Raw genomic sequence first — 25,800 nt, 5'->3', positions numbered from 1 at the left:
TAGACCATAGCTGTTTTTTTTCTATTATGACCGTTGTTTCAATAATTTCTAAATTATGTTACACATCAATAAAATAAAACAACCACATTAAAAAAAATATAATTTTATTTTTTAACAAACACCACAGACGATACAACGCTGCCAACTTTCCCGCCAAATTTGAATTGCGGCGTCGGTATGACACATTTCAACTTCATTTTTTCTGCAAAATGTTTTATTAATTCCGCTTCTGTCCAGTTACAGGACGTTATTACGAATAAACCTGAAACAAACAAAAAAAAACAGTCAAGTGCGAGTCGGACTTGCGACACTAGAGTTCCGTACAAATAAGCCATTTTTAGAGTTCCGTATCAAAGGTAAAATGGTCTGTCTGGTAGTCTGTTTGATATTTCTTTATTTTTTAATCATATAACATACATATTTCGACTGACCGGTTGGCTTGGTTGGCAGTGGCCCTGCCTTCCAAGCCAGAGGTTGTGGGTTCGATTCCCACCCGGGGCAAATATTTGTGTGATGAACATAGATGTTTGCTCTGTGTCTGGGTGTTAATTATCTATCTAAGTATTTATTTAAAATTATATGTATGTATGTTTATCAGCCATCTAGTTTCCATAACACAAGCGAAAGCTTAGTATGGGTCGGATCGTGCCGTGTGTGAAAATTGTCCTGAAATATTTATTTATTCATTATTTTATTTATTTGCACGGAATTTTAATGTTTGAGTGATTTTTTGTATAATATTAATTGCAACGCCATCTAGTTCCAAACAAAGTAATTTAAATATGCTGATTGATATTTTACCAATGTATTTGATAACAGCCCATGCTGGGTCTTCTTCGAGAAGAATTTTAACTGTAACGTGTTTTGTAATAGCTGTTACACTGGTATGGTATTTAGTTTAAGTTCTGTTTAGTGGACCATTAATAAAAAAAAACAGCCAAGTGCGAGTCAGACTAGCACGAAGCGTTCCGTACTAACATCTACACAAATATAATTATATTATGTCGTGGCCATATCGTAGATTTGCTCATTTCATGAAATGGCCAACATAGTTTGATCAGATCGTTAAATTGTCAACGTTTCACGATTTGGTCATCGACATTTGGCCAGATCATATAAAATATCTTAGAGAGTCCATAAAACATTAAAAAATTCAGAATATTTTAAGAACTTGTTTATTGTCATTTAAGTTAGTGCCGCGGTAGCGCCGGCGAATACCAGAAGCGAATGGTTTTAGAATAGAAAACAGTTAGGTTAGGTTAGACTTTAATAAACAATGCCAGAAGCGAATCGCTTTTTAAAAAGGAAACAAAAATGGTCGCATTTCGTGAAATGGCCATCCGCGTTTGGCCAGATTGTGAAACGTTGACGATTTAACGATCTGGCCAAACTAAATTGGCCATTTCATGAAATAAGCAAATCTACGATATGGCCACGACATATACATCATTTATGAAAATTTTACCATTCTAGCTAACACGGTTTATGAGATACAGCATGGAGACAGACAGCGGAGGCTTAGTAATAGGGTTTTACCCTTTGGGTACAGAACCCTAAAAATTAGCATTATATTATACCACTGCATCTTGTTATTTTTTTTCTATTGTTTATACTTTCATTCTTTGTATCCATTATTTCTTATTTTTTAGAAGTATACTAAACTTAAACATAACTTACCATTATCAACCAACATGGCCGCTACTTGATCGGCATATTTTTGTCTATTCTCCTTTGCGTTTTCTGGATTTAAGCTGATTGCATCATACGTCCCTTTGTCATGTACTACACTAAACTGTGGTCCTAGGTTTGATACATCGTCGTTTATAATGTCGAAAACCTGAAAAAAATGTGGGTAGTTGTGAATTACGTTATAGACACGAAAGTTTGTGTTTGCGTGTATATTACACAATCACTACATAGTATAAAACAAAGTCGCTTTCTCTGTCCCTGTGTATGCTTAATTCTTTAAAACTACGCAACGGATTTTGATGCGGTTTTTTTTTAATAGATAGAGTTATTCTCGACGAAGGTTTTAGTATGTAATTTATTAGGTTTTAGACAAAGCGGGCGAAGCCGCGGGCGGAAACACATAAACTACATTTTATTGTATTGATTTTAATGAAATTTGGCTAAAATACATGTCAATATTAGAAGTAACATAAATTATGTTTGAACTGATAAACTGTTATAGATGAAACAAGATATCCGCGCGTAGCTTCGTCCACTTTGTAGTAAACTTAATAAATTCTATACTATTTTAACTATCTGTTGCGTAGTTTTAAATATTTAAGAATACTTGGGGACGGCTATGTAGCCATACTGACTTGTTTTGTACTATGTAGTAATCTATACTATATTATAAAGCTGAAGAGTTTGTTTGTTTGTTTGAACACGCTAATCTCAGGAACTACTGGTCCGATTTGAAAAATTATTTCCGTGTTAGATAGCCCATTTATCGAGGAAGGCTATATATCATCACGTTAGGACCAACAAGAGCGGAGCAATGCGGGTGAAATCGTAGCTAGTGATTTATAAAGATGCAATTAATTATTGAACTATCATGTTATTATAAGGTAGTATTTCAAAAAACACATGTCAATATATGATTTTCATAGTGGTTGTGAGTTAAGTTTTAGTAGTGAGTAGCTGTTGCCTGCGGTTTCACCAATATTGCTCCGCTCCTGTTGGTCTTAGCGTAATGATATATAGCCTATAGCCTTCCTCGATAAATGGGCTATCTAACACGGATTTTTTTTTTCAAATCGGACCAGTAATTCCTGAGATTAACGCGCTCAAACAAACAAACTCTTCAGCTTTATAATATTGGGTATAGATAAATATTATTGTATTTCAAATTTAATTTCCCTATATTAAGTGTGAAGTCCCATGTCCACTAGTGGGGTAAGGGGCAGATGCATTATACATGCTCTTTCACTGATCGATTTTCTTTAGGGACAAGTAGGTGATCAGCCTTCTCTGTCCTACCAGACCAAGACTTTTTTTTTTTCTTCGTCTCCACCGGGAATCGAACCCAGGACCCCTCGGTGTTACGCTCACGCGTCAACCACTGTACCGAGGAGGCGGTCACTTTCCCTATATCACTTACCTTAAAATTAATAAAAGGGAATTCGTTTTTCGACACTTTTTGGGCTAATTCAATTGCTTCTATACAATAATCCACTCCGAGTAGATTTGTGAAACCTTCCCTCGCTAATTCTGATAGTGTATAGCCGTTGCCGCAGCCTGTAATGAAACAAAATGATAATATTTAATTTTTGTTATTTTTTTTTGTATAAAACTACAAAAAATTTTCATCAAAATCAGCCAAGCAACATGTTCTTATACTTTATATAATATTTTAATTGTATTCTGTAGATACCTTAGAAGTTGAAATTGTTTCGAAAGGCACAGCTAGTAGAAAATGGTAGTAGAAATAAAATACTAGCTTTCCGCCCGCGTTTTCAAATAATAACCCGCATAGTTCCCGTTCCCATGGGATTTCCAGGATAAAACCTATCCTTTGTGTTATTCCAAGTTACCCTCTATATGTGTGCTAAATTTCATTGTAATCTGTTCAGTAGTGATTTTCGTGAAAAAGAACATAAATATACATACATCCATCCTCACAAACGTACGCATTTATAATATTAGTAGGAAGTTGGACTAGCTGTGCTCTGCGATTTTAACCGCATTGCTCCGCTCCTATTGGTCTTAGCGTGATGATATATAGCCTCCATGTTGACCCTACCTGTTTGAACCCAACTCAGACAAAATTTCAAATAACTGGACTTCATTGAAAATTTCTCATCTATCTACCCTCACAAACTTTCGCACTTATAATATTGTGTATGAAGGAAGGTGGAATTCCTCTATCGAAAAAGGCAGGATCCTCGACCAGTCTACGCGACTGGCTGGCTGTTAAGGCCCCAATGAATGATGTCAGAAAGTTGTATATATGCTGTGTAGCAAAAACATTTCGCTTGCGCGATTCAGAGCGAGGAGTCGCTACAAATATTAGTTCAATATAAAAAAAAAGACGTGTGGCACTCGGGGACTGCCGCGGTAAAGCTATTGCATGCTATGCCTTCAAGCCACACCTCCGCGCCCGTCGGAGTGGGGAGCGTGAGGTGTTTTCGTTACGGAATTTCTGGATTCGGTCCCCGCGCTCAAGGCCCGCGATAGAAGCTATGCAATAGCTTAATAAATTACCCAAATCAATAATCCTGTCGTCCAAACCAATGCCACATGTACTTATCCACCTTATAACGCGTATTGCACTGTCTTCACCAAACCAGACGTCACCTGGGTCACCATGTTCTTTGAAATTCGTTAATTCTTTAGTGTACGCTGCTTGCCAGTATGTTTGTGTGCCCAGTTCGGAGGGTGAGAGCTCTTCGTCCATTATCTGAAATTATGGATTAGTAATAAGGGAACATTCAAGTATTACATTTTTGAAGATTTTTGACCCCCTCTCCCCGCCTTGTAACGCACTTTTCTGTTTTCTTCTTTTAAGGTTTTACGAGCCTCCCCGTTGCGTTACGTTTTAATTGCCCCCTAAGTTTGGTTTTGAGGGTAGATAACAAACAAATATACCTATGTAACATAAGTACTAATGTTGAAAAAAAAAACCATAAGTGTGTATAAAAGAGTAATAAGTTCAAAATCTTGGTTTGAAGGTGTATTTTTAAGAATAATAAATAAATAAATATTAAGGGCTTGGTCTAGTAGTGCAAAAAAATGCATCCTGTCATCCTATATGTAAATAATACAAATGTACTAAGGGAAAGTTGCTCCACTTATTTTTTAAAAATTAAATCATTCGTATGCATAATTTAATATTCGTAATAAGTACCAAAAATGACAATTTGAAACAATTTTCGTGAAAATTACACCGGGTGATTTTTTTTTATCAGTATCTACACAAAATTTTTTACTTTTTTTCGAGGGTAGGCGTGAAAAAGGCAACAGTTAAAATTTTAATCTGATAAATATTCTGTTTTTAAAAATATTCAAAACCTATTTTTCAATCTAATTCTATGGAATACTGATCATTAACACCTACCAGCACTAAGTCCTATAATATTTTTTTCCTCTATCTTCGCATAAATTTTCAAGTCACTTCAAACTCACTCTCACAATGGAATCAATTAGAGAAACTATGGCACAGATGTCTGAAAACTTCAATAAAAGGATGGAAGAGTTTCAAAAGGAATTGCAGAACAACACTTCTCCTGCTTCTACAAACATATCTGGTGATTTTGAACTTTTTAGAAAATTTGTTATCTCCTCGCTTAAAAACATCCATGATGAAATTGAGCTTCTCTTCAAACTTCACGACCTCCAGGAAACTCGTTCTCGTCGGAAAATGCTCCTGATTCATGGTGTGCATGAAGATAAAAAAGAAGACACTCGTGCATTAGTAGTGAGAACATTATCTGACAAGCTCCCGAACACTAAGATCTCTGTCGAGTCAATAAGCCGCTGTCATCGAATGGGTCGAGCTGTCAATGGAATCAATGATGAAGCCAATGGTTCAAATTCCAAGCCCCGTCCAATTTTGGTTAAATTCAGTGATGTGCAATTGAAAGATAACATCTGGTTCAAAAAGACTAGCTTAAAAAACTCTGGTATTACACTCTCTGAATTTTTAACTAAGAGTCGCCATGAAACTTTTATGGCTGCTCGTAAGAGATTCGGGATAAATAAGTGTTGGACAAGAGACGGTAACATCTTCATTATTGGACAGAGCGGTGATAAGTTTCGTGTGACCTCCTTAATTGAGTTGGAGTCGATACCGTGCACAACTTCGGACTCGGCCCAGGTGGCCTCCAATGAACTATCTAGTAACGACCCCAAAACTTCCAAATGTGTTGCGTCTAGGTCAAGAAGGTTACTTAAACAAAATAAGTAACAAGTAAGTCTCACACTTCATATATCGATCTGTCAAGTGATTTTAAACCTTGTTACACTGTCAAACATTTTATTTTCGTTTTTCTTTCTTGTCCGTTCAAACTAATACTTTATTACCCGCTTTTGTCTAATCTTAATATTTTCATTGTACCAACTTTTATTTGTTATGTTATTGTATTTGTCAATTGTCATGCTGTTGTAATTTGTTTACTGTCAACTGTCAAACATTGGCTGTCAGATCACAGATGTCACTGTTTAAACGTTCCGATACAGATTAAAAATGCGTTCAATTCTGTACATTTAAATTGATTGCTGGGGTGTAGTTAAAATAAGTCATAAACAATTTTTTTTTTTTGTCTTGAATATCAATTACAATCATTTTTATTCATTACCATTAGAATATATAATCATTATTTTTTATCTTTATTGATTCATATTACTTGCATAAATTTTTATCATTTTGTTATAGTCTATTATTATACTTATTCATATAATTTATTTAATATTATATTATATTATTATATTTTATATATATACATTTTATATATTTATTATTATTTATCTTTTGTCAAATGAACATGCTGGACGAAAGCACTTCTAGTGATTTTAACTATTTGTCTTTCTCATCTGAGGATCCTGGTAGTGAGGACAGCTTCCACAGTACTTCTTCCTTCACTCCTCTAAATAATCTCCTTTCAAACTGCTTCCCTAATGGGTCCAAAATTTTCAACGCAGTGCATATCAATGCGCAAAGTGTGCCTGCACACTTTCCCGATTTGTTAACAACTTTCGATTCTCTCAACATTCACGCTATACTTATCTCAGAGTCTTGGCTCAAGCCCTGCCTTCCTTCCTCCTGTTATTCCCTTCCTGGCTATAATCTAATACGCAACGATCGGATCGGTAGAGTTGGCGGTGGTGTCGCGATCTATCTAAGCTCACAAATCTCCTACAAAATAATTAGCGTGTCCCCCCAGCCTCCGCCATCCGATGCTGCTGAGCATCTAATTATTGAGGTTACTTTGCATCACTCTAAGCTCCTGCTTGGTGTTTTTTATAGCCCCTCCCTTTCCATAAATTACTTTCACTCCTTTCAAACTATCCTCGATCATTATGTTCCCATCTATGAAAACTCCCTGATAATGGGTGATTTTAATACCTGTATCATCAAAAATGATTCCCGAGCCAAGACTCTCCTTTCTACAGTCGAGTCAGCGAACCTACACCTTCTTCCCTTAAATCCTACCCATAATTTACCTAACTGCTCTCCCTCTCTCCTTGACCTTATTATTGTTTCCTCCCCTAACCTCGTCCTTAAGCACGGTCAATTTGCTGCCGATGCTTTTTCCCATCACGACCTTATCTATATTTCCTACAACATCCGTCCTCCTAAACTGAAATCCAAAATTTCCCTGCGACGCAACTTTGCTGGAATGGATGTTGATCAACTATGTCGTGATGCTCAAGACATAGACTGGTCCGTAGTTTATTCTGAACACAATATCGATGCCAAGGTTGAACTCTTCACCTCACATGTTACACAATTGTATGACAAGCATGCTCCATTGAGACCTGTTAAACTCAAACACCTCCCTGCACCTTGGTTAACTGATGAATTAAAGTCACTTTTACATCTTAAGTCTAAAGCTAAAACTAAACTGAAGCTGAACAATACCGACGCGAACAGGGAGAAGTACACAAAGATTCGGAATCGTTGTAATACATGTTGTAGAGATGCACAAAGACGCCACATTCATTCGTCGGTCGAGAACGGCGACCCTGCTAAAGTCTGGAAGTTCTTAAAAACCTTAGGAGTTGGCTCTAAAGATCCTAACACAGATTTTAAAAATTTTAATATTGAACTTCTTAATCAGTATTTTGCTGAATCTCCTCCCTTTGATAACATTACTAAAGTTACGACTCTTAATACTCTTTCCTCTATTCCAACTCCTAATTTTCCTCCGTTCTGTCTTAATCAATTTTCTAGTAGTGATGTTAAGAAGAATATTATGTCTTTGTCATCTAATGCCGTCGGGAGTGATTGCATAAGTCGTAGCATGATCCTTCCTATCCTCGATGTAGTTGTTCCTGTCATTACCCATATTCTTAACCATTCCGTTTCCTCTGGTACCTTTCCCACTTCTTGGAAAAAGGCTAAAATTATTCCTCTTCCGAAAAAACGCAACCCTTCCTCTTTTGCCGATTTCCGTCCTATCTCCATTTTACCATTCCTGTCTAAAGTCCTCGAAAAGTTAGTACATCACCAATTAAACACCTTTCTCAATAAAAATAACTTGCTGAATCCTCTCCAGTCCGGTTTTCGTCCAGGTCATGGTACGACTACTGCTCTCACTAAAGTCACTGATGACATTAGACTTGGCATGGACAACAAGCAGCTCACATTGCTTACGTTGCTGGATTTTAGTAACGCTTTCAGCTCTGTTGATTTCGATGTCCTTGTGAGTCTGCTTCGTTCCCTTAACATATCTCCAACTAGTATTGATTGGTTTCATAGTTATTTATATGGACGTCAGCAAAGGATTCACAGTGATGACGTATCCTCGTCATGGTGTGATATTCGAGCTGGAGTTCCTCAAGGTGGCGTTTTGTCTCCACTCCTTTTCGCCATTTTCATCAATTCTATCTCAAAATCCTTAACTTCTCTCTACCACATGTATGCCGACGACGTTCAAATCTATACCCAGTCAACCCTAGCTGAGTTGCCGAATGCCATCCAAACAATGAATAATGATCTGAGTTCAGTCCTTCAGTGGAGTAACCAATTCGGTTTGAAAGTTAATCCATCAAAAACGCAGGTCATCATTGTTGGTAGCCCATCGGTAATCGCGAAGGTTGACTGGGCTTCGCTTCCTCCGGTCAGTTTATGCGGTACTCTAATACCCTACAGTAAACAAGTCAAAGATCTTGGCATATACATCGATCAAACACTATCCTGGGATGTTCAATTGAATAATGTAAGTAGGAAATTGTTTGCTTCCGCAGGTGCTTTGCGGCGTCTACGGAATCTTCTGCCCATTCCAACAAAGTTAGCGCTTGCTCATTCCCTTCTTCTATCCCACCTCGACTACGCCGATGTCACCTACCTTGACCTTTCTGAAGCCCAGTTGGATAGGCTTGAGAGACTCCAAAACTTCTGCATCCGATTTATATTTGGGTTAAGAAAATATGATCACGTTTCTGAGTACCGAAAGAAGCTGCAATGGCTCCCTATCCGACTGCGGCGTAACTCCCATGTCCTTCATCTCCTGTACTGTGTGTTGTTTGATCCAAAAGCTCCAAGCTATCTTCGAGAGAAATTCAAATATGTAAATTCATTGCGCTCCTCCACTAATCTCTTGCTTTTTATGCCGGCCCATAATACTAAGTTCTTCCACAACTCATTTGCTGTTCGTGCAGTTCAATTGTGGAATTCTCTTCCCATAAATGTCAGACGAGCCCAAAACTTAAATTCTTTTAAAATTTTAGTAAAACATCATTTCATGTCTCTTTCTTAGTTCTAATTTAGCTGTCTCGTTAGTTATATAATTTTGTTACTTAAACTAGATGTGTCCAGCTTATATTTATACCTATATGTACGTATAATTATGACATATACAGTATACCTATATTATAAATATATTAACCTATGTAATTATTTTATTTGATGTACTTTATCTTGATATTTATTTATTTTTTATGTATTTTTTATTATATATATTTATAATATATATTATATATATTGTTTATATTTATATATATATATATATTTTATTTTTATTTATATATGTTTAGATAGTGTATTTAAATATAACGTATTATGTGTCTTAATAGAATATTTTATTTAGTTTTCCTTTTTCGCATTGCCTTGTTTTTGCTCACCCACTTTTTGCTTTTGTGTTTTTCCTATATTTTAAGGGTTGCCTGGCAGAGATCGCTGCCTAGCGATAAGGCCGCCTTTTGCTTGCTTTATATTATGTGTTGTGTGCTTTTGCATTTGTATTTATTTATAAGCAATAAAGAATTTTCATTTCATTTCATTTCATTTCAAAATTTGCGAATACTTTCTATTGATATCTTCAACTTCATGTTTATATAACTGATCAACTTTTACAAAGAAATTTGGACGAAATATAAAAAAAAATAAGCTTTCCATACAAAATGCATAACTCTATACATTTTTTTCGACCTAAGTTTCTTAGTGAAAGTTGTTCAGTTTAACTAATAAAACGGATAAACAAATTTTGTATATAATAAAAAAAATGTAATGTTTGTGTTAAAAAATCATTAAATAGAAAAATACACAAATGAAAACAAAATATATTTATTTCTGACTAGCTTCCGCCCGCGACTCCGTCTGCGCGGATGTCAGTCTTCGCGTCTTCTACAGATTTATTATACATATTAATATGTATAATATATAGATTTATATTGATAAACCTAATAAATCTTTTGCTAGCATTCTGATGCTTTATCGGTTGCACTGGATTTATCTCTTTTTTTTCAATCGCTTGAATGATATAGGATGGGTCCTTGATGGACATCGAATGCTGAAGTCTCGAATCAATCAATTCTGACAGTAGGCAATTTATGTAAAATCTTGATAATGGTCCATCATTTTATTTTGCCTAAACGTTACATACTTTTTTATATATTCTATTTTTAACGAATGATTCACTCCAGTCCAAACAGCAAATAAGCAGACTTCTGCTTCTGCAACGTATAGTTGTCCCTGAATTTGGAAAAAATAGTCATGATTCTTATCTATGACAAAAGTGTTATTTTTTGCATTGTATTTCAAATATTAAATTTTTTTTTTAAATTTTTTATTAAGACATTTAACTTCTACTAGTCCCATTTTCCCTTTTTGATATGGGAGTGTATAAAGTAAATTTTTTAGATATTTCTCGTTATACTTTTAAAAAGTTATTATTGTCATTTTGCTCATCAGGTAAAGTAATTTCGATATCAGTTTTAAGTTTTTTGATACCTGCAATAATAACGTCATAATCGCCTGCACATACTTATCGATTACACCCTGTATACAATCCACCATCCACATTCATAATGTTTTCCTGTCCTCCTCTCCTTTACGCTGTTCACGGATACATTTTAAATGAGTAAATCTGCTACCACTGAAGGATGTTTCATTGTGATCAGCAAATTTTCACCACTGTTGTCGATTATTTGTTTTTCATTTTTAATCAGCAATTGGGAATCATCAGTTTTGTTTTTTGCAGATTGGTGATGTACCCTAACAATACGTCGAAAAGGGAAAGCATCAACGAATTATCGTTTTCGTCTTCTTTTTTTATTCTTCGCGTCTCTGCTACTTGTTTAGTTCTCAACACCCACTGAATTTTCTATGTTATTGTGATCTTCCATTACATCTGAGTTTTGATGATGTGATGATAATCCATTCGTTTTAATATTGGTACTTAGAGTTGGTAGACTAAACTAGAAATGGCGGACTAAATTTGTCAGCGCGTCTGCAATCAAACAAAATGCCGCTACGTTGAAAATGACTAGAAGAAAAAATTAAAACACCTCGGATCAATTTTGGAGTAAAGAAATCATTTTCCCCGTATGGGGATTTCCCCGGATGAACTTGGGAAGTTCAAGTTCTCAATACAAGTTTATATTATATTTCGTATTTCTCAAACGAAAAATAAACATTTTTGGAACTTCAAAAAAATTATATTATAAGAAAATTTATGAGCTTACTTTAGTTTAAAAGAAATATACATCCCTTTACTGACACCCCGTAAAATAAAGAAATTGTTGCCAATCACCTTTGCAATCTATTTGGTTTCATTAACTTTATGTTCGAAGATATATTTTTTTCTAGTAGTTACACGCGTATTTTTTTCGTTTATTTTCCATATCGAAATCAAATGTCTAAAAAAATACGAATATTTGCACAAAACTAAGATAAAAATAATAAATTAACAAAAATATTAAATTTAATGAAGTAGAGCAACTTTCACTTCGGTATGAAGGAAAATCGAGCGTAGAGCACACGTCAGAACGCTCCGGCCCAAGGAGCGCGACTAAAGAAATTCGCTAGAATTTTTCCTAATTATTTTAAATATTTTTTTAATATTTAAAGAATTATCAAAATTAAAAAAAAATGTTTTTTAAAGGATTAATACTCATTCGTCTTCAACCAACTCGAATAAATTAATGGAAAAAATAACTTTTAGCAGTATTTATCAATAGATTTTGTAAGGCAAAAAATGGGAAATTTAATGAATTTATAACGTTCTAATTAAGAAAATCATAAGTTTTTCGGCAATTGTATTCAGCAGTTTTTAATAACGACTATATAAGGATAATAATGCGCTGATCAGATTGTGTAAATTGTAATCGGTTGCAACGTAGTGAGTGCACAAACTTAGCTCGAAATGTCTTTGGGGGAAAGAGACTTATCTTGAAGGCCTGATTAAGGTAACATAAAGTAACTTTACAAATGTGAAAAAATTCACGCGCATTGCGTATATAACACTTATTGATAAACAAGAAAAAAAAATTCAGTTGGTCATTTCATTAGCCGGGAAAAAATTGTCAAATAACTTGTTGAAAACGCAATTTTGCTAGACTGCAGCCTTAATAAATAAATATTATAGGACATTATTACACAAATCGACCTAGTCCCACAGTAAGCTCAATTAAGGCTTGTGTTGTGGGTACTAGGCGACGATAAATATAATATTTAATAAATACATATATAGATAATAACACCCAGACCCAAGAACAAATATTTGAGTTCATCACACAAATATTTGCCCTGACCGGGGATCGAACCTGGGACCGTCGGCTCAGTAGGCAGTTACTCTACCACTGCGCCAACCGCGTCGTCAAAGAAATATGATTTTAAAATGTTACTTGTACACTAATAATTAAATTAAATAATTAATGAGAGTCAATTATAAGGCTAAATTGCAGGTACTTAATGGTTAATTTTTTTGTGGTTAGCTGTTGTCCTATGCAACGTATTTCTGAAATTTCAGTTGACCGAAATATTTCATTTCTAAAAACGGCTATTTACTATAGAAAGTTACTCCATTTTGATTTATTACACATATTTAATATTTATTGAGGACCGTAAACATAACATAACCTATAAAAATCGATAGAATAAGCAGCTTGGAATTTTATTAAATGTTGTTTATTTTGGGAATACAAAACGAAAATTTTACAACATTGCAATAGTTCAATTTCGTGTATACAAAAATATAACTTTGTATATATTATATTCGCATATAAATCAAAACTTCTACTACCAATGCAAACAAAACAGCTATACTCTTCTAATAAAGCAAAAAAACACTGCTACTTACAGCAAATTTATTGTAATTTGACTGCACGATACCCACTGCTAAATTAAGTGTTAATATTGAAAAGGTGCAGGATTAATAAGTTGAAAATTTATAAAATTCTGAAATCGGCTGTCGGCGATGAACAACGAAGCGATGTTTTGGATCAAATGTCAAGTCAAAACTCAATCATGTGTTAATGACATCTGAGTTTTTTTAATTTATATATTTGAAAAATACTTTAGTACAATTATATTAAAGTCTTTAAAGTAATAGGAATAACATGAAAGAAGCCATCTAAGTTATCAAAAAATTATTTTATGTTAAAAAACCGTGCAGAAACAGAGAGGTTAACATGCCATATACCAAAAAGACTTGTAGCCGGATAAGATAAAATAAACTTTTTTTATACATAGGTTCAAGCAAACGTCAAAAACAATTCAATAAATCAATAATCAATTTTCGATTGGTCTCGGAATCACTCGGTAAAAAATTGTGGTGATCTTTGCAAAACCGCAAGTAGTGACTAACTATGGACGTTGCGGGATTAAATAAATAATAATTAACTTGACAAACGAAATCATGTTCGATCGATAAAACCGCGGCCTAAATAACAAAAATTTTTGTATAAAATTAATAATCTTAGACACGCAAATGAATAAATGAATAAATTAAAAATTATAATTATTGATCAATGATAGATTAACGATTGTTAACGTTAATATAAGTTATGTTATTAGTATTTGTTTGTGTATGGTGCTTTGAATGTCTGTGATATAGACGAATTGAAAATTATTTAGGAAAACAAGATTTGTTTTTTCATGTGGTAAGTTATAATTCTTTAATATACAAATAATCGCTTACATAATTTTATGCTTTCAAGTGTTTACAAATTTATACCTGTCTAGAACACATCATTACATAGTATAAAATAAAACAAACTTTCTGTCCCTATGTATACTTAAATCTATAAAACTACGCAACGAATTTTTATGCGGTTTTTATTATTCTCGAGGAAGATTATTTGTTAAGATTCCTTCAAATCGAGCAAAGCCGCGGGCAGAAATCTAGTTGTAAAGTAGAACAGAACAACATTGTAATAATTTAGAAAGATTTATGTTTATAAGAGTGATGTCATGCGTTATTTACATCTTACTTTGATCGATTTATTTCTTTGAGTTCGAATCTATACTATAAAGCTGAAGAGTTTGTTTGTTTGAACGCGCTAATCTCGGGAACTACTGGTCCGATTTGAAAAATTTTTCGGTGTTAGATAGCTCTTTTATCGAGGAAGGATATATCATCACGCTACGACTGACAGGAGTGGAGCCACGGGGGTGAAACCGCGCGGAGCAGCTAGTTAGCTTATAAAAGTCTTGTATTTACTTATAGTTATTTTTATTACTGTCTGATTAAAAAAGACGTTATCCACTGTTAATAGTTGATGTTTTAAAAAATAAAAAACAAAATATAAAAAAAGAAATAAAGAAGTAGTCATGTTCCTTCTGTGTTTAAATATCTGTCGCATTTTCTTTAATTTGATAGAAGTTAAATATGATTTACAATTAATATTATTGTTTACTAGCTGTGCCCCACGGCTTTACCCATATTGCTTTGCTCCTGTTCGTCTTAGGTTGATGATATATAGCCTATAGCCTTCCTCGATAAATAGGCTATCTACCACCAAAAGAATTTTTCAAATCGGACCAGTAGTTCTTGAGATAAGTGCGTTCAAACAAACAAACTGGTCCAATTTGAAAAAATGTTTCTGTGTTTAGGAAGCCCATTTATCGAGGAAAGCTATAGGCTATATAGGCGCTACGACCAATAGGAGTGGAGCACTGTGGGTAAAACCGCGAGCACGGCTAATCTGTATAATCTTATCTTACTTCCTACTAATATTAATAATCAATGAGAAAGTTTTTGAAGATAAATCGATGTTTAATTTCAAACATTAATATAAATCAATCTGATAAGAACAAAATACAAATATTGCTTTAGATATAGATAATCGTTTTTATAGCACACTAGCTGCGTCCCGCGGTTTCGTCCGCCTTGCTCTGCTCCTGTTGGTCCTAGCGTGATGATATATACACTGAAATAATTTCAGACCAATAGTTCCTGAGATTAGCTGTTCAAACAAACAAACTATTCTCAGCTCTCTTAAAAGCCAGTATTAGTATATTAGTATCTAAGATAATATATCAGGTGCTACATCTGCATTACTTACTCTATGATTTAAACAATTAATTTACACAATTACAATAAACATGGTAATTGCAGGATAATAAAATTGCAATGAATTATGTGTTTTTGTGGTTATAGGTGTGTGTTATGGATCACTGATTTTTAATTAATTCATAAAAAATCTATAAAAATGAATGTTTTGGTCGAGTGGTTAGTATGAGAGATTAAAAAGTGTGTATTCAATTCCTGGAAAGAATTTTATAATTTCGTTTTTTAGTGGTTTAAGAGTGAAGAAGGAACAGATAGAGATATTTTCGCATAAAATTTTTATTAGTTACTAGCTTTCCGCCCGCGGCTTCGCCCGCGCAGTCAAAGAAAAACCCGCATAGTTCCCGTTCCCGTGGGATTTCCGGGATTGCGTCAATTTCCCGGGATAAAAAGTAGCCTATGTCCTTTCTCGGGTATCAAAATATCTCTATACCAAATTTCATGAAAATTGGTTCAGTAGTTTATGCGTGATTGAGTAACAGACAGACAGACAGACAGAGTTACTTTCGCATTTATAATATTAGTATGGATAAGCGACAGTTGAGTTTTTGGAAATAGAGAAATATGTATTGAATTCTGCTAAAAAAATATTTTCTCTAAATTGTATAACTTTAAATTAAAAATAAAAGAACGTTATAAAGAAGAAAAGAGACTCGCCTTTTATAAGCCTCGGTCACTTGTTTTTAATAATTGACTAAAACTGGTTATTTCTTTTGCTAGGGTTGTCACAAGTATAATATTAGAGAAATATATTTATTTTATACTAGCTTACCGCCCGCGGCTTCGCCCGATTTGTCTAAAACCTAATAAATTATATACTAAAACCTTCCTCTTGAATCACTCTATCTTTTAAAAAAAACCGCATCAAAATCCGTTGCGTAGTTTTAAAGATTTAAGCATACAAAGGGACATAGGGAAATAGGGACAGAGAAAGCGACTTTGTTTTATACTATGTAGTGATAGTGATTTATTTATAAAAAGAGCTGTTATAAAAATAATTAATCTATTTACAATTAAAAACATCAAGCTTGCTTATCTATACTAAGATCTATACTTATAATATTATAAGAAAAATTATTTCGGTGTTAGTCACTACATAGTATAAAACAAAGTCGCTTTCCCTGTCCCTATGTCCCTATGTCCCTTTGTACGCTTAAATCTTTGAAACTACGCAACGGATTATGATGCGGTTTTTTTTAATAGATAGAGTGATAAACACTAGCTGTGTTCCGAGATTTTACCCGAAGTGCTGCGGTCCTGTTAGTCTTAGCGTGATGATATAAGCCTATAGCCTTCCTCGATAAATGGGCTATCTAACATCGAAATAATTTGTCAAATCGGACCAGTAGTTCTTGAGATTAGTGCGTTCAAACAAACAAAACTCTTCAGCTTTATAATATTAGTATAGAAATTTAGATAAGTGTAGACATGATTATCATAAGACAACTTTGATGAATTCGTTCTTGTCGTGGGTGTAAGCATCAATGTAACACTATGCAAGACAATTATGTCGAAATATTATTATGTAACTGTTTACTATGTATCGTGTATTTGTAACTTTCTATATTTTTACACCATCAGCTGATAAGATTTTATACGACTTTTTTTTTTTTTAACGTGAGGAAATTCTTCATGAATACCGGCTGCTTCGGGGGCAGCAGCACGGTTATGTCAGACTCCTACTGACTAAAACCTCACGGTGGCCTACTTCCGCGCAAGTAAAGAGGGGATCCCGGGATCTCCGGTGGGAACGCTCAAGATTTTATACGACTAGCTGATCCGATAAATTTTGTTTTGCCCGGAAACCCTTATTACTTAGGGGTAAATAAATAGTACAACTATTCACAAAGCTATCGAATACATAAAAAGACGTGTATGACGAGTATACGTGTCAGAAGTGAAATTTCAAAGATCCCAAAATCGTCTTCTTGCTCCATGACGTGACGGTATTGCCATGACGCGACCTTGAAATTTTACTCTCAACGCGCCTAAACAAGTTTCTCTTCAAAAATCTTAAAATAGTTGTTTCGAAGTTTGTTCGCAAACTCTGAAACGTGTATTTTCTGGACGTTATAGATTACACTAGCTTTCCGCCTGCTGTTTCGCCTGCGTTTTCAAAGATAAACCCGCATAGTAACCGTTCTCGTGGGATTTCCGGGATAAAACCTATCCTATGTGTTAATCCAAATTACCTTCTGTATGTGCGCTAAATTTCATTGTAATCGGTTCAGTAGTATTTGCGTGAAAGAGTAACAAACATACACACCTTCACATACACATACATCCTCACAAACTTTTGTATTTATAATATTAGTAAGAAGTAGGATAGTATCTACTATAGCTTTCCCGTGGCTTCGCTTATCTTCACTTTATTGCTGCCGATCGTTCTTCGTATGAATTTTGCATCCTCTAATTAATTTTCATAGTTTCGTTATAAAAAGTAACGTCTATAAGGTTCCATCTATTTATATTGAAAGTATGTATTGTCGAATCATATTTTTTTTCCAAATTTGCAATTTAACTAGATATTATCACTTTATTAATTACTAGCTGTGCCGCGCGGTTTCACCCGTTTGGCTCCGCTCCTGTTGGTCTTAGCGTGATAATCTATATTACTCGTGGATAATGTACCTTTCGAATGGTGAAAGAATTTTTAAAATCGGTCCAGTAGTTTATGAGCCTATTCATTACAATCAAACAAACAAATAAACAAAGTTTTCCTCTTTATAATATTAGTGTAGATGTCATAGACCAATAAACTAAGATTATAATATACTAGCGGTCCGCCCCGGCTTCGCCCGTGGTACATATTTACGTTTTCTCTACATAAGAACCATCCTCGTACTTCAAGGAATATAATAAAAAAAGAATTATCGAAATCGGTTCAGCCGTTTTCAAGTTATGCGCTTACCAACACATTTTGGGATTCATTTTTATATTATAGAGATAAGTTTCAGACGCTTTATTATATTATGCTGTAGTATTTAACTTTTTCAAATAATAAAATTGAACGCCTAATTATATAACACTCATGTATATTTTTTTAAGAAAAAAATGACTATTTTTTATAACCTCGCGGTGACAACCCTAACGAAGTACCGTTGCAACTTATTATGCAAAAAATAGCGCATACGCATGCGAATTCTGTTTTTGTGTGTACGAGCTTCACGCATGTATTGATTCATCAGCTTTTTGGGTTCATTATAATATTTTTAACCAACTTCTCAAATGGATGTTTTTATTAAATAAATCGGGTTTAAAATCCATTAAAAATAATAATTTCTGAAAGTTAAGTTCATTACAAAACATTTTTGCTTATTTAATTAGCTTTTTCTTAATAATATTATAGTAAAGTTATATTATTGGCATAAAACATTGGAATTTGTTGCAACATTTCTGCGGATGCGTTTTTCCTGAAATCATTGGATTGTAACCATTTTTTACCCGACTTTATCAGAAGGAGTGTTATGTTTTTAGTGCATTTTGTTGTTTCTCTAGTCGCTTTGAAGCGTAAACAATATAAGGCTCGCCTCACACCACCGGAATGCGTGACTAAATTCAGATTCTTAAGTCATAATCTGAATTCCGTTAGCATGTGAGGATACTTACAAATTCATCAACATACCAATTTTGCAGCACAACTGAGAAATAATCTTAAATCCGGTGTACGTACACCTACAATCTCTTATATATAAAATTCTCGTGTCACAATGTTAGTCTGCATACTCCTCCGAAATGGGTGGACTGATTCTCATGAAATTTTCTGTGCATATCGGGTAAGTCTGAGAATCGGCCAACATCTATTTTTCATATGTACCACGGGCGAAGCCGGGGCGGACCGCTAGTAAATGTATAGAAAGATGTGCGTGCGCTATATTCCTTCGGTCCGGAATTCAGAACGCTCGTTAAAAATTAAGAATCTGAAAAATCGTAATGGAATGGTGAAATTGTATGCATTTCTATGTTTCTGTGTTAAAGTGAAACTTTTATTACATCGTCTCAAACTTTTTGGTCTGTGTAGCGCATGTCGCGTGTATCGCGGCTGCCGAGTAGGTATACCTACTCGGCAGCCGACCGTCACGCGGCATGCGCTACACTGTTAGATAGCCCATTTATCGAGGAAGGCTATAGGCTATACATATATCATCACGCTAAGACCAACAGGAGCGAGGCAATGCGGGTAAAACCGCGGGGCGCAGCTAGTCATAAGCGTCAATGTCATTCCATACATTACATTACATACACGTAATACATTATGTCCATTTATAATGATACTACAAGATAATGACATCCTGGTTTTGAATGTCAGGTCATACAATAGCCCATATACTAGCTGTGCCCTGTGGATTCACCCGAAAACACAGTGAGCAAAGTTTCGACCTTATTTCAACAGTATGAAGACTTGAAATTTTTCCGTTTTCATTTTTTTCAACCAACTTCTAATCGTGTGCGCGTTTTATCGTTTTTGAAGATCGAATGTTGTGTTGGTAAACTATCTTCCCCATTTTGAATTGTTATATCGTTGACTTACCACGTTAAAACGTTTCATTCTTGTAAAATTGCTACTTGCTGCGGGAAACATCAAACTCAAATTCAATCATTTATTCATTCAATTAGAACCTCCTCTAGAACTTTTGAATCGTCATAAGATATTTTTAACATTTACGATTCGGAATTAATCTAGTTAAAATAATATCCGGAACCACGAGGCCGCCCAACACACGCTTGACCGTTCAGCTTGCGTGTCTAGATATTAGGCTATTGGGTTATTCGTTTTAAAACTAGATTAAAAACAAACTATACACTGGGGATTACAGTTTTTCGAATATTTTGTTACTGTTAATTAAACTGTAGATATAGATTGGTATAGAATATAGTAGCTGTTGCCCGCAGCTGCAAACGTCCTAACATCTACCTGCATGCCAAATTTCAGCCCAATCCGTCCAGTAGTTTGGGCTGTTCCTTGGAAGATCACTGTGACAGTCAGTCAGTTTTCACTTTTTCATATTTAGATTGTTGTGTTTAAAACTCAGTTTTAATTATGAAATATTTCTTTCTTTCTTTCTTTAAATAACTACAGTGATAAGATTTTAAATATAGGTAAATAGTTGAAACTGTCTACAATTATTATAGGCTCCTTTTTTCAAAGTTATCCCTTAAATATAAAAAGTTGAAAATATCTCAAGGATATGCCACAGTAGGTAATATTATGTACTCCTAAGTCCTATATCCGTCCGATCCTCCGTACGTCCGTGTTAGCTTTCAAGCTAAAAAGTTAAAAAACAGGATTTTGACCTTTAAACTCTTCAATTTGCAAATTTTTATGTTTAAAAAATTATCCCTACTAATATTATAAATGCGAAAGTAACTCTGTCTGTCTGTCTGTTATGCTTTCCCGCTTAAACCTCTCAACCGATTTTGAAGAAATTTGGCACAGACAATCTTTAGACCCTGAGAAAGAACATAGGCTGCCTTTTATCAAAACATCAAGCGGGCGCAGCCGCGGGCGGAAGCTAGTTAAAAATAAAATGTACCTACTATAATACGTAACACATTATTTTCCTGACACAGGTTTTAAACACGTTTAAAACGTTTAAATCCGGCTATAAATCCGTTAAAAACTAAACAAATTCTCAATACTATGATTTTGTTCCGAATGATCGACTCCTGCGCATTTCTTGATAATCACCATTGCAATAACAAGGCTGTTTTAATTATCAACGCTTCGTAGTTTTTTCAGATTTATTATGTGAATGATAATGTGAAAAAACTGATGTTTTTAATTCGTTTGTCTGTTTGGTTGAACGCGTAAATCTAAGGACAGAGGTGGTCACATTAGCGGAAATTTTGTAAAAAAATGTTAGTATTGTTTGCTATTAAATCTTTGAAATCGATAAATCCGCATTTTAATAATATGATTGATATTTTTTTTTAAATTATCAAATTGAATATTAGACCCATTTATGAAAGAATATAGCTGTGGCGCGCGGTTTCACCCGCATTACTTCACTCCTGTTGGTCTTAGGGTGATGACTGATGATATAATATAGTCTATAACCTTCCTCGATATGGGCTATCTAACACCGAAAAAAATTTTCAAATCGGACCAGTAGTTCCCGAGATTAGCGCGTTCAAACAAACAAACAAACTCTTCAGCTTTATAATATTAGTATAGATAAAATGCCTTCTTATTAAATAAATAAATAGTTTATTTGCAAGTAAACAAATGTAATAATGTATTTTAACACCTATGTATACCAATACATAGGTGTTAAAATACATTATTACCTACAACATGTTTAGCCGTCATTCAACGGCATGCAAATTACTTACATACATTATACATTTTATATGTAACTAGATTTCCGCCCGCGGCTTCGCCCGCGTTTTTAAAGAAAAACTCGCATAGTTCCCGTTCCCGTGCGATTTCCGGGATAAAACCTATCCTATGTGTTAATCCAAGTTACCCTGTATATGTGTGCTAAATTTGATTGTAATCAGTTCAGTAGTATTTGCGTGAAAGAGTAACAAACAAACACACACACACAGACACACACAAACATCCTCACAAACTTTCGCATTTATAATATTAGTAGGATATATATCATAGACCAATAAACTCGGTTTCTCAATTCGACCAGTACCTATGTATATAATATATATATATATATATATATATATATATATATATATATATATATATATATACTAGCGGTCCGCCCCGGCTTCGCCCGTGGTACATATGAAAAATAGATGTTGGCCGATTCTCAGACTTACCCGATATGCACAGAAAATTTCATGAGAATTGGTCCACCCGTTTCGGAGGTGTATGCAGACTAACATTTTGACACGAGAATTTTATATATGTATAAGATATTTTTTTTCTTCAAATACGTAATTAACAAAAAATCTAGTCAAAAGAATATTTATTTAAGTTTTTGAAGTCGGTTAAAAGTCGTTAAAATAAATACCTTGCTTGATTACACATATTTTGTGTATGCAATGTGTTTATACAAAGTGTTTGTTAAGAAAAATGGCATTTTGTCGATGTTTCGCAGCTATTTCGTAAACAAATGTTTGTTTGTGTGCGAGAGATCCGCTGTTAAATAATAACGTTTTTTATATACTAGTGTGTGCCGGTCAGAAATATTTTTATTAGATTTGTCGTGAATTTGAAAAGCTGTTGATTTTACTGTTTCATATCCAGTCATGTTTTTGTTTTTGGTATCAAGCTGAAATTTATATCGAATACTCAAGTCTTCGGTCCCTTTTAAGTTTTATGTGAAAAAGTTAAACTCACAAGCCAACGCATCAAAAGATACAGCCGTAAATGCTGAAAATTTTCGCAAATTTCAACATTCGCATGGGACTCAAAACCTACAGGGTACTTTTCATGAACACAGAGCCTTTAAATTATGTAAAAGTAACGTCTTATAACACAGATAAAGGAAAAATTGCTAGAAACATAAATTTTAAAGTTACAACATTATAAAAATATGTCTGTTCGGAGCAATCGGAGCCCTCGGAGCGCGAGTCCGACTCGCACTTGGCCGGTTTTTTGCTTTTCAGTTTGCAGTTAATGAATAAGGTTTAAATTTATATGTGATATTATGATAACAAGGTACTTTTATAAGACTGATAAATAAAGAGAAGTATTGAAATTTTGTTTCTCGTAAAATAAAAGGTACTTTTACAGTTACATTTGTTTAATTTCGTATTTTTTCCGAGGTATTATAAAAGAACCGGGTAACCCGGTTCTACCCGGTTCTGAGCTCGATTTGGAACCGGGTTTCAGAAACTTGGAACCGGACTCGGTTCTGCATGCCCTAGGATGAAGGGGTTGAAGAGGATGAAGGGGATGAAGAGGATGAAGAGGTTGAAGGGGATGAAGAGGTTGAAGGGGATGAAGGGGGTGAAGAGGTTGAAGGGGTTGAAGAGGATGAAAAGGATGAAGAGGTTGAAGGGGATGAAGAGGTTGAAGGGGATGAAAAGGATGAAGAGGTTGAAGGGGATGAAGGGGATGAAGAGGTTGAAGGGGATGAAGAGGTTGAAGAGGTTGAAGGGGGTGAAGAGGTTGAAGGGGATGAAGAGGTTGAAGGGGATGAAGAGGTTGAAGGGGATGAAAAGGATGAAGAGGTTGAAGGGGATGAAGAGGTTGAAGGGGATGAAGAGGATGAAGAGGTTGAAGGGGATGAAGAGGTTGAAGGGGATGAAGAGGTTGAAGGGGTTGAAGAGGTTGAAGAGGATGAAGGGGTTGAAGGGGATGAGGAGGTTGAAGGGGATGAAGAGGTTGACGGGGTTGAAGGGGATGAAAAGGATGAAGAGGTTGAAGGGGATGAAGGGGATGAAGAGGTTGAAGGGGATGAAGAGGTTGAAGGGGATGAAGAGGTTGAAGGGGTTGAAGAGGTTGAAGGGGTTGAAGAGGTTGAAGGGGATGAGGAGGTTGAAGGGGATGAAGAGGTTGACGGGGTTGAAGGGGATGAAACGGATGAAGAGGTTGAAGGGGGTGAAGGGGATGAAGAGGATGAAGAGGTTGAAGGGGATGAAGAGGTTGAAGGGGATGAAGGGGTTGAAGGGGATGAAGGGGATGAAGAGGTTGAAGGGGATGAAGAGGTTGAAGGGTACGAAGGGGCTGAAGAGGTTGAAGGGGATGAAGGGGATGAAGTAGGGCATGCTCCCGGGTTTACCCGGTTCCGAAAAACCCGGGTAAACCCGGGTTTTTTGATGATCTTGAGAACCGGGTCTGAATAGTATGAAACCCGGTTCTCCCGGTTCAGACCAAAATATTAAAATATACAGTATTATTTATATTTTGCTGCATTTTTTAACAAATTTATTGTATCTGGCAACGTCAGACTCACGTGCATTGCGAATTTTCGTGCCACGCCTTAAGCGTGGCTCTGATTGGTTGTCTAACCAAGATGCTATAACTTTCCTACGGTTGTATTAAAAAAAATAGGCTTCGAAAATGACAAAAAATAGCCTACAGAAATATTTTTATTAGATTTGTCGTGAATTTGAAAAGCTGTTGATTTTACTGTTTCATATAATGATCCAGTCATGTTTTTGTTTTTGGTATCAAGCTGAAATTTATATCGAATACTCAAGTCTTCGGTCCCTTTTATGTGAAAAAGTCAAACTCACAAGCCAACGCATCAAAAGATACAGCCGTCAATCATCAAACAGAGCCTTTAAATTTGGTAAAAGTAACGTCTTATAAGTTATAACACAGATAAAGGAAAAATTGCTAGAAACATAAATTTTAAAGTTACAACATTATAAAAATATGTCTGTTCGGAGACCTCGGAGCGCGAGTCCGACTCGCACTTGGCCGGTTTTTTGCTTTTCAGTTTGCAGTTAATGAATAAGGTTTAAGTTTATATGTGATATTATGATAACAAGGTACTTTTATAAGACTGATAAATTAAGAGAAGTATTGAAATTTTGTTTCCCGTAAAATAAAAGGTACTTTTACAGTTACATTTGTTTAATTTCGTATTTTTTCCGAGGTATTATAAAAGAACCGGGTAACCCGGTTCTACCCGGTTCTGAGCTCGATTTGGAACCGGGTTTCAGAAACTTGGAACCGGACTCGGTTCTGCATGCCCTAGATGAGATGAGATGAGATGAAATGAAACCTTGCTGACAGTGGGTGTATTTTTTGCTCAAAACTGCATAATGTTATTAAAAAATAAAAAATAATAATATATATTTTAATATTATGATATGTACTTGAAAATGCTATAATTAATTTTAATATTATTAATATCCGGAAAATGCGTGAAAATGTCCGGGAAAACGTGGAAAATGTCACTTCTTGCGAAGTAATTAAAGCAGAAAACCAAAAAAAGAAAAAGAAAGCTAAAATCTTTCATATTTAATGTATATGGGATATTCATATTTCATACTTAATGTAATGTAATGGTTTTAAGATAATTTTTTTGATATTTCGCGATTTATTTTTAAAAATTTATTACGGCCATTTTACTCATTAGGTTAAGTACTTTCGATATCAGTTTAAAGTTTTTTGTTATCGGTAATACTTACGGAAAAATCGCCTGTGCACACTTAACGATTACACCCTGTATATATATATATATATCTCTTATATATAAAATTCTCGTGTCACAATGTTAGTCTGCATACTCCTCCGAAACGGGTGGACCGATTCTCATGAAATTTTCTGTGCATATCGGGTAAGTCTGAGAATCGGCCAACATCTATTTTTCATATGTACCACGGGCGAAGCCGGGGCGGACCGCTAGTATATATATATATATATATTTTCTTCAAATACATAATTAACAAAAAATCTAGTCAAAAGAATATTTATTTAAGTTTT

At 34.7% G+C, this 25,800-nt stretch overlaps 2 protein-coding genes across 4 annotated transcripts in view; one reads left to right on the top strand and one right to left on the bottom strand.

The window, feature by feature from the left end:
• Window positions 1-87: 87 nt before the first annotated feature.
• On the bottom strand, window positions 88-13,407 carry LOC149895355 (EEF1A lysine methyltransferase 2). Its single transcript, XM_090119031.1, has 5 exons — window positions 13,248-13,407; window positions 4,210-4,405; window positions 3,107-3,243; window positions 1,678-1,837; window positions 88-262 (listed from the first exon to the last, which is right to left on the bottom strand). Exons 2-5 carry the CDS (start codon window positions 4,400-4,402, stop codon window positions 105-107), a joined length of 648 nt encoding a protein of 215 aa, XP_089975157.1. The 5' UTR covers window positions 4,403-4,405; window positions 13,248-13,407; the 3' UTR covers window positions 88-104.
• A 277-nt stretch (window positions 13,408-13,684) lies between these two features.
• Window positions 13,685-25,800, top strand: part of LOC149895353 (alpha-1,6-mannosyl-glycoprotein 2-beta-N-acetylglucosaminyltransferase-like) — a 47,062-nt gene continuing 34,946 nt past the window's right edge. For all 3 annotated transcript variants that reach the window (XM_090118859.1, XM_090118858.1, XM_090118857.1), the window contains exon 1: window positions 13,685-14,049. The gene's annotated coding sequence lies outside the window, so the exon portion shown is untranslated. The remainder of the gene's footprint in view (window positions 14,050-25,800) is intronic.

This window comes from Colias eurytheme, chromosome 31 (assembly GCF_061535395.1).
Source record: "Colias eurytheme isolate Ceu_HAF_F1 chromosome 31, ilColEury1 Martin Lab GWU primary, whole genome shotgun sequence".
Taxonomy (NCBI): Eukaryota; Metazoa; Arthropoda; class Insecta; order Lepidoptera; family Pieridae; genus Colias; species Colias eurytheme.
Note: the sequence above shows the minus strand (reverse complement) of the source record. Positions and strands in the feature narration are given on the sequence as shown.

What these genes read in the sequence shown, in the direction of transcription:
- LOC149895355 (XM_090119031.1), bottom strand. Translation starts at nt 4,402, where the DNA reads ATGGACGAAGAGCTCTCACCCTCCGAACTGGGCACACAAACATACTGG. An exon ending in CGACAGGATTATTGATTTGG is followed by an intron (nt 3,244 to 4,209) that starts GTAATTTATTAA and finishes GTTTCATTACAG; the next exon opens with GCTGCGGCAACGGCTATACA. An exon ending in GGCCATGTTGGTTGATAATG is followed by an intron (nt 263 to 1,677) that starts GTAAGTTATGTT and finishes TGTTTGTTTCAG; the next exon opens with GTTTATTCGTAATAACGTCC.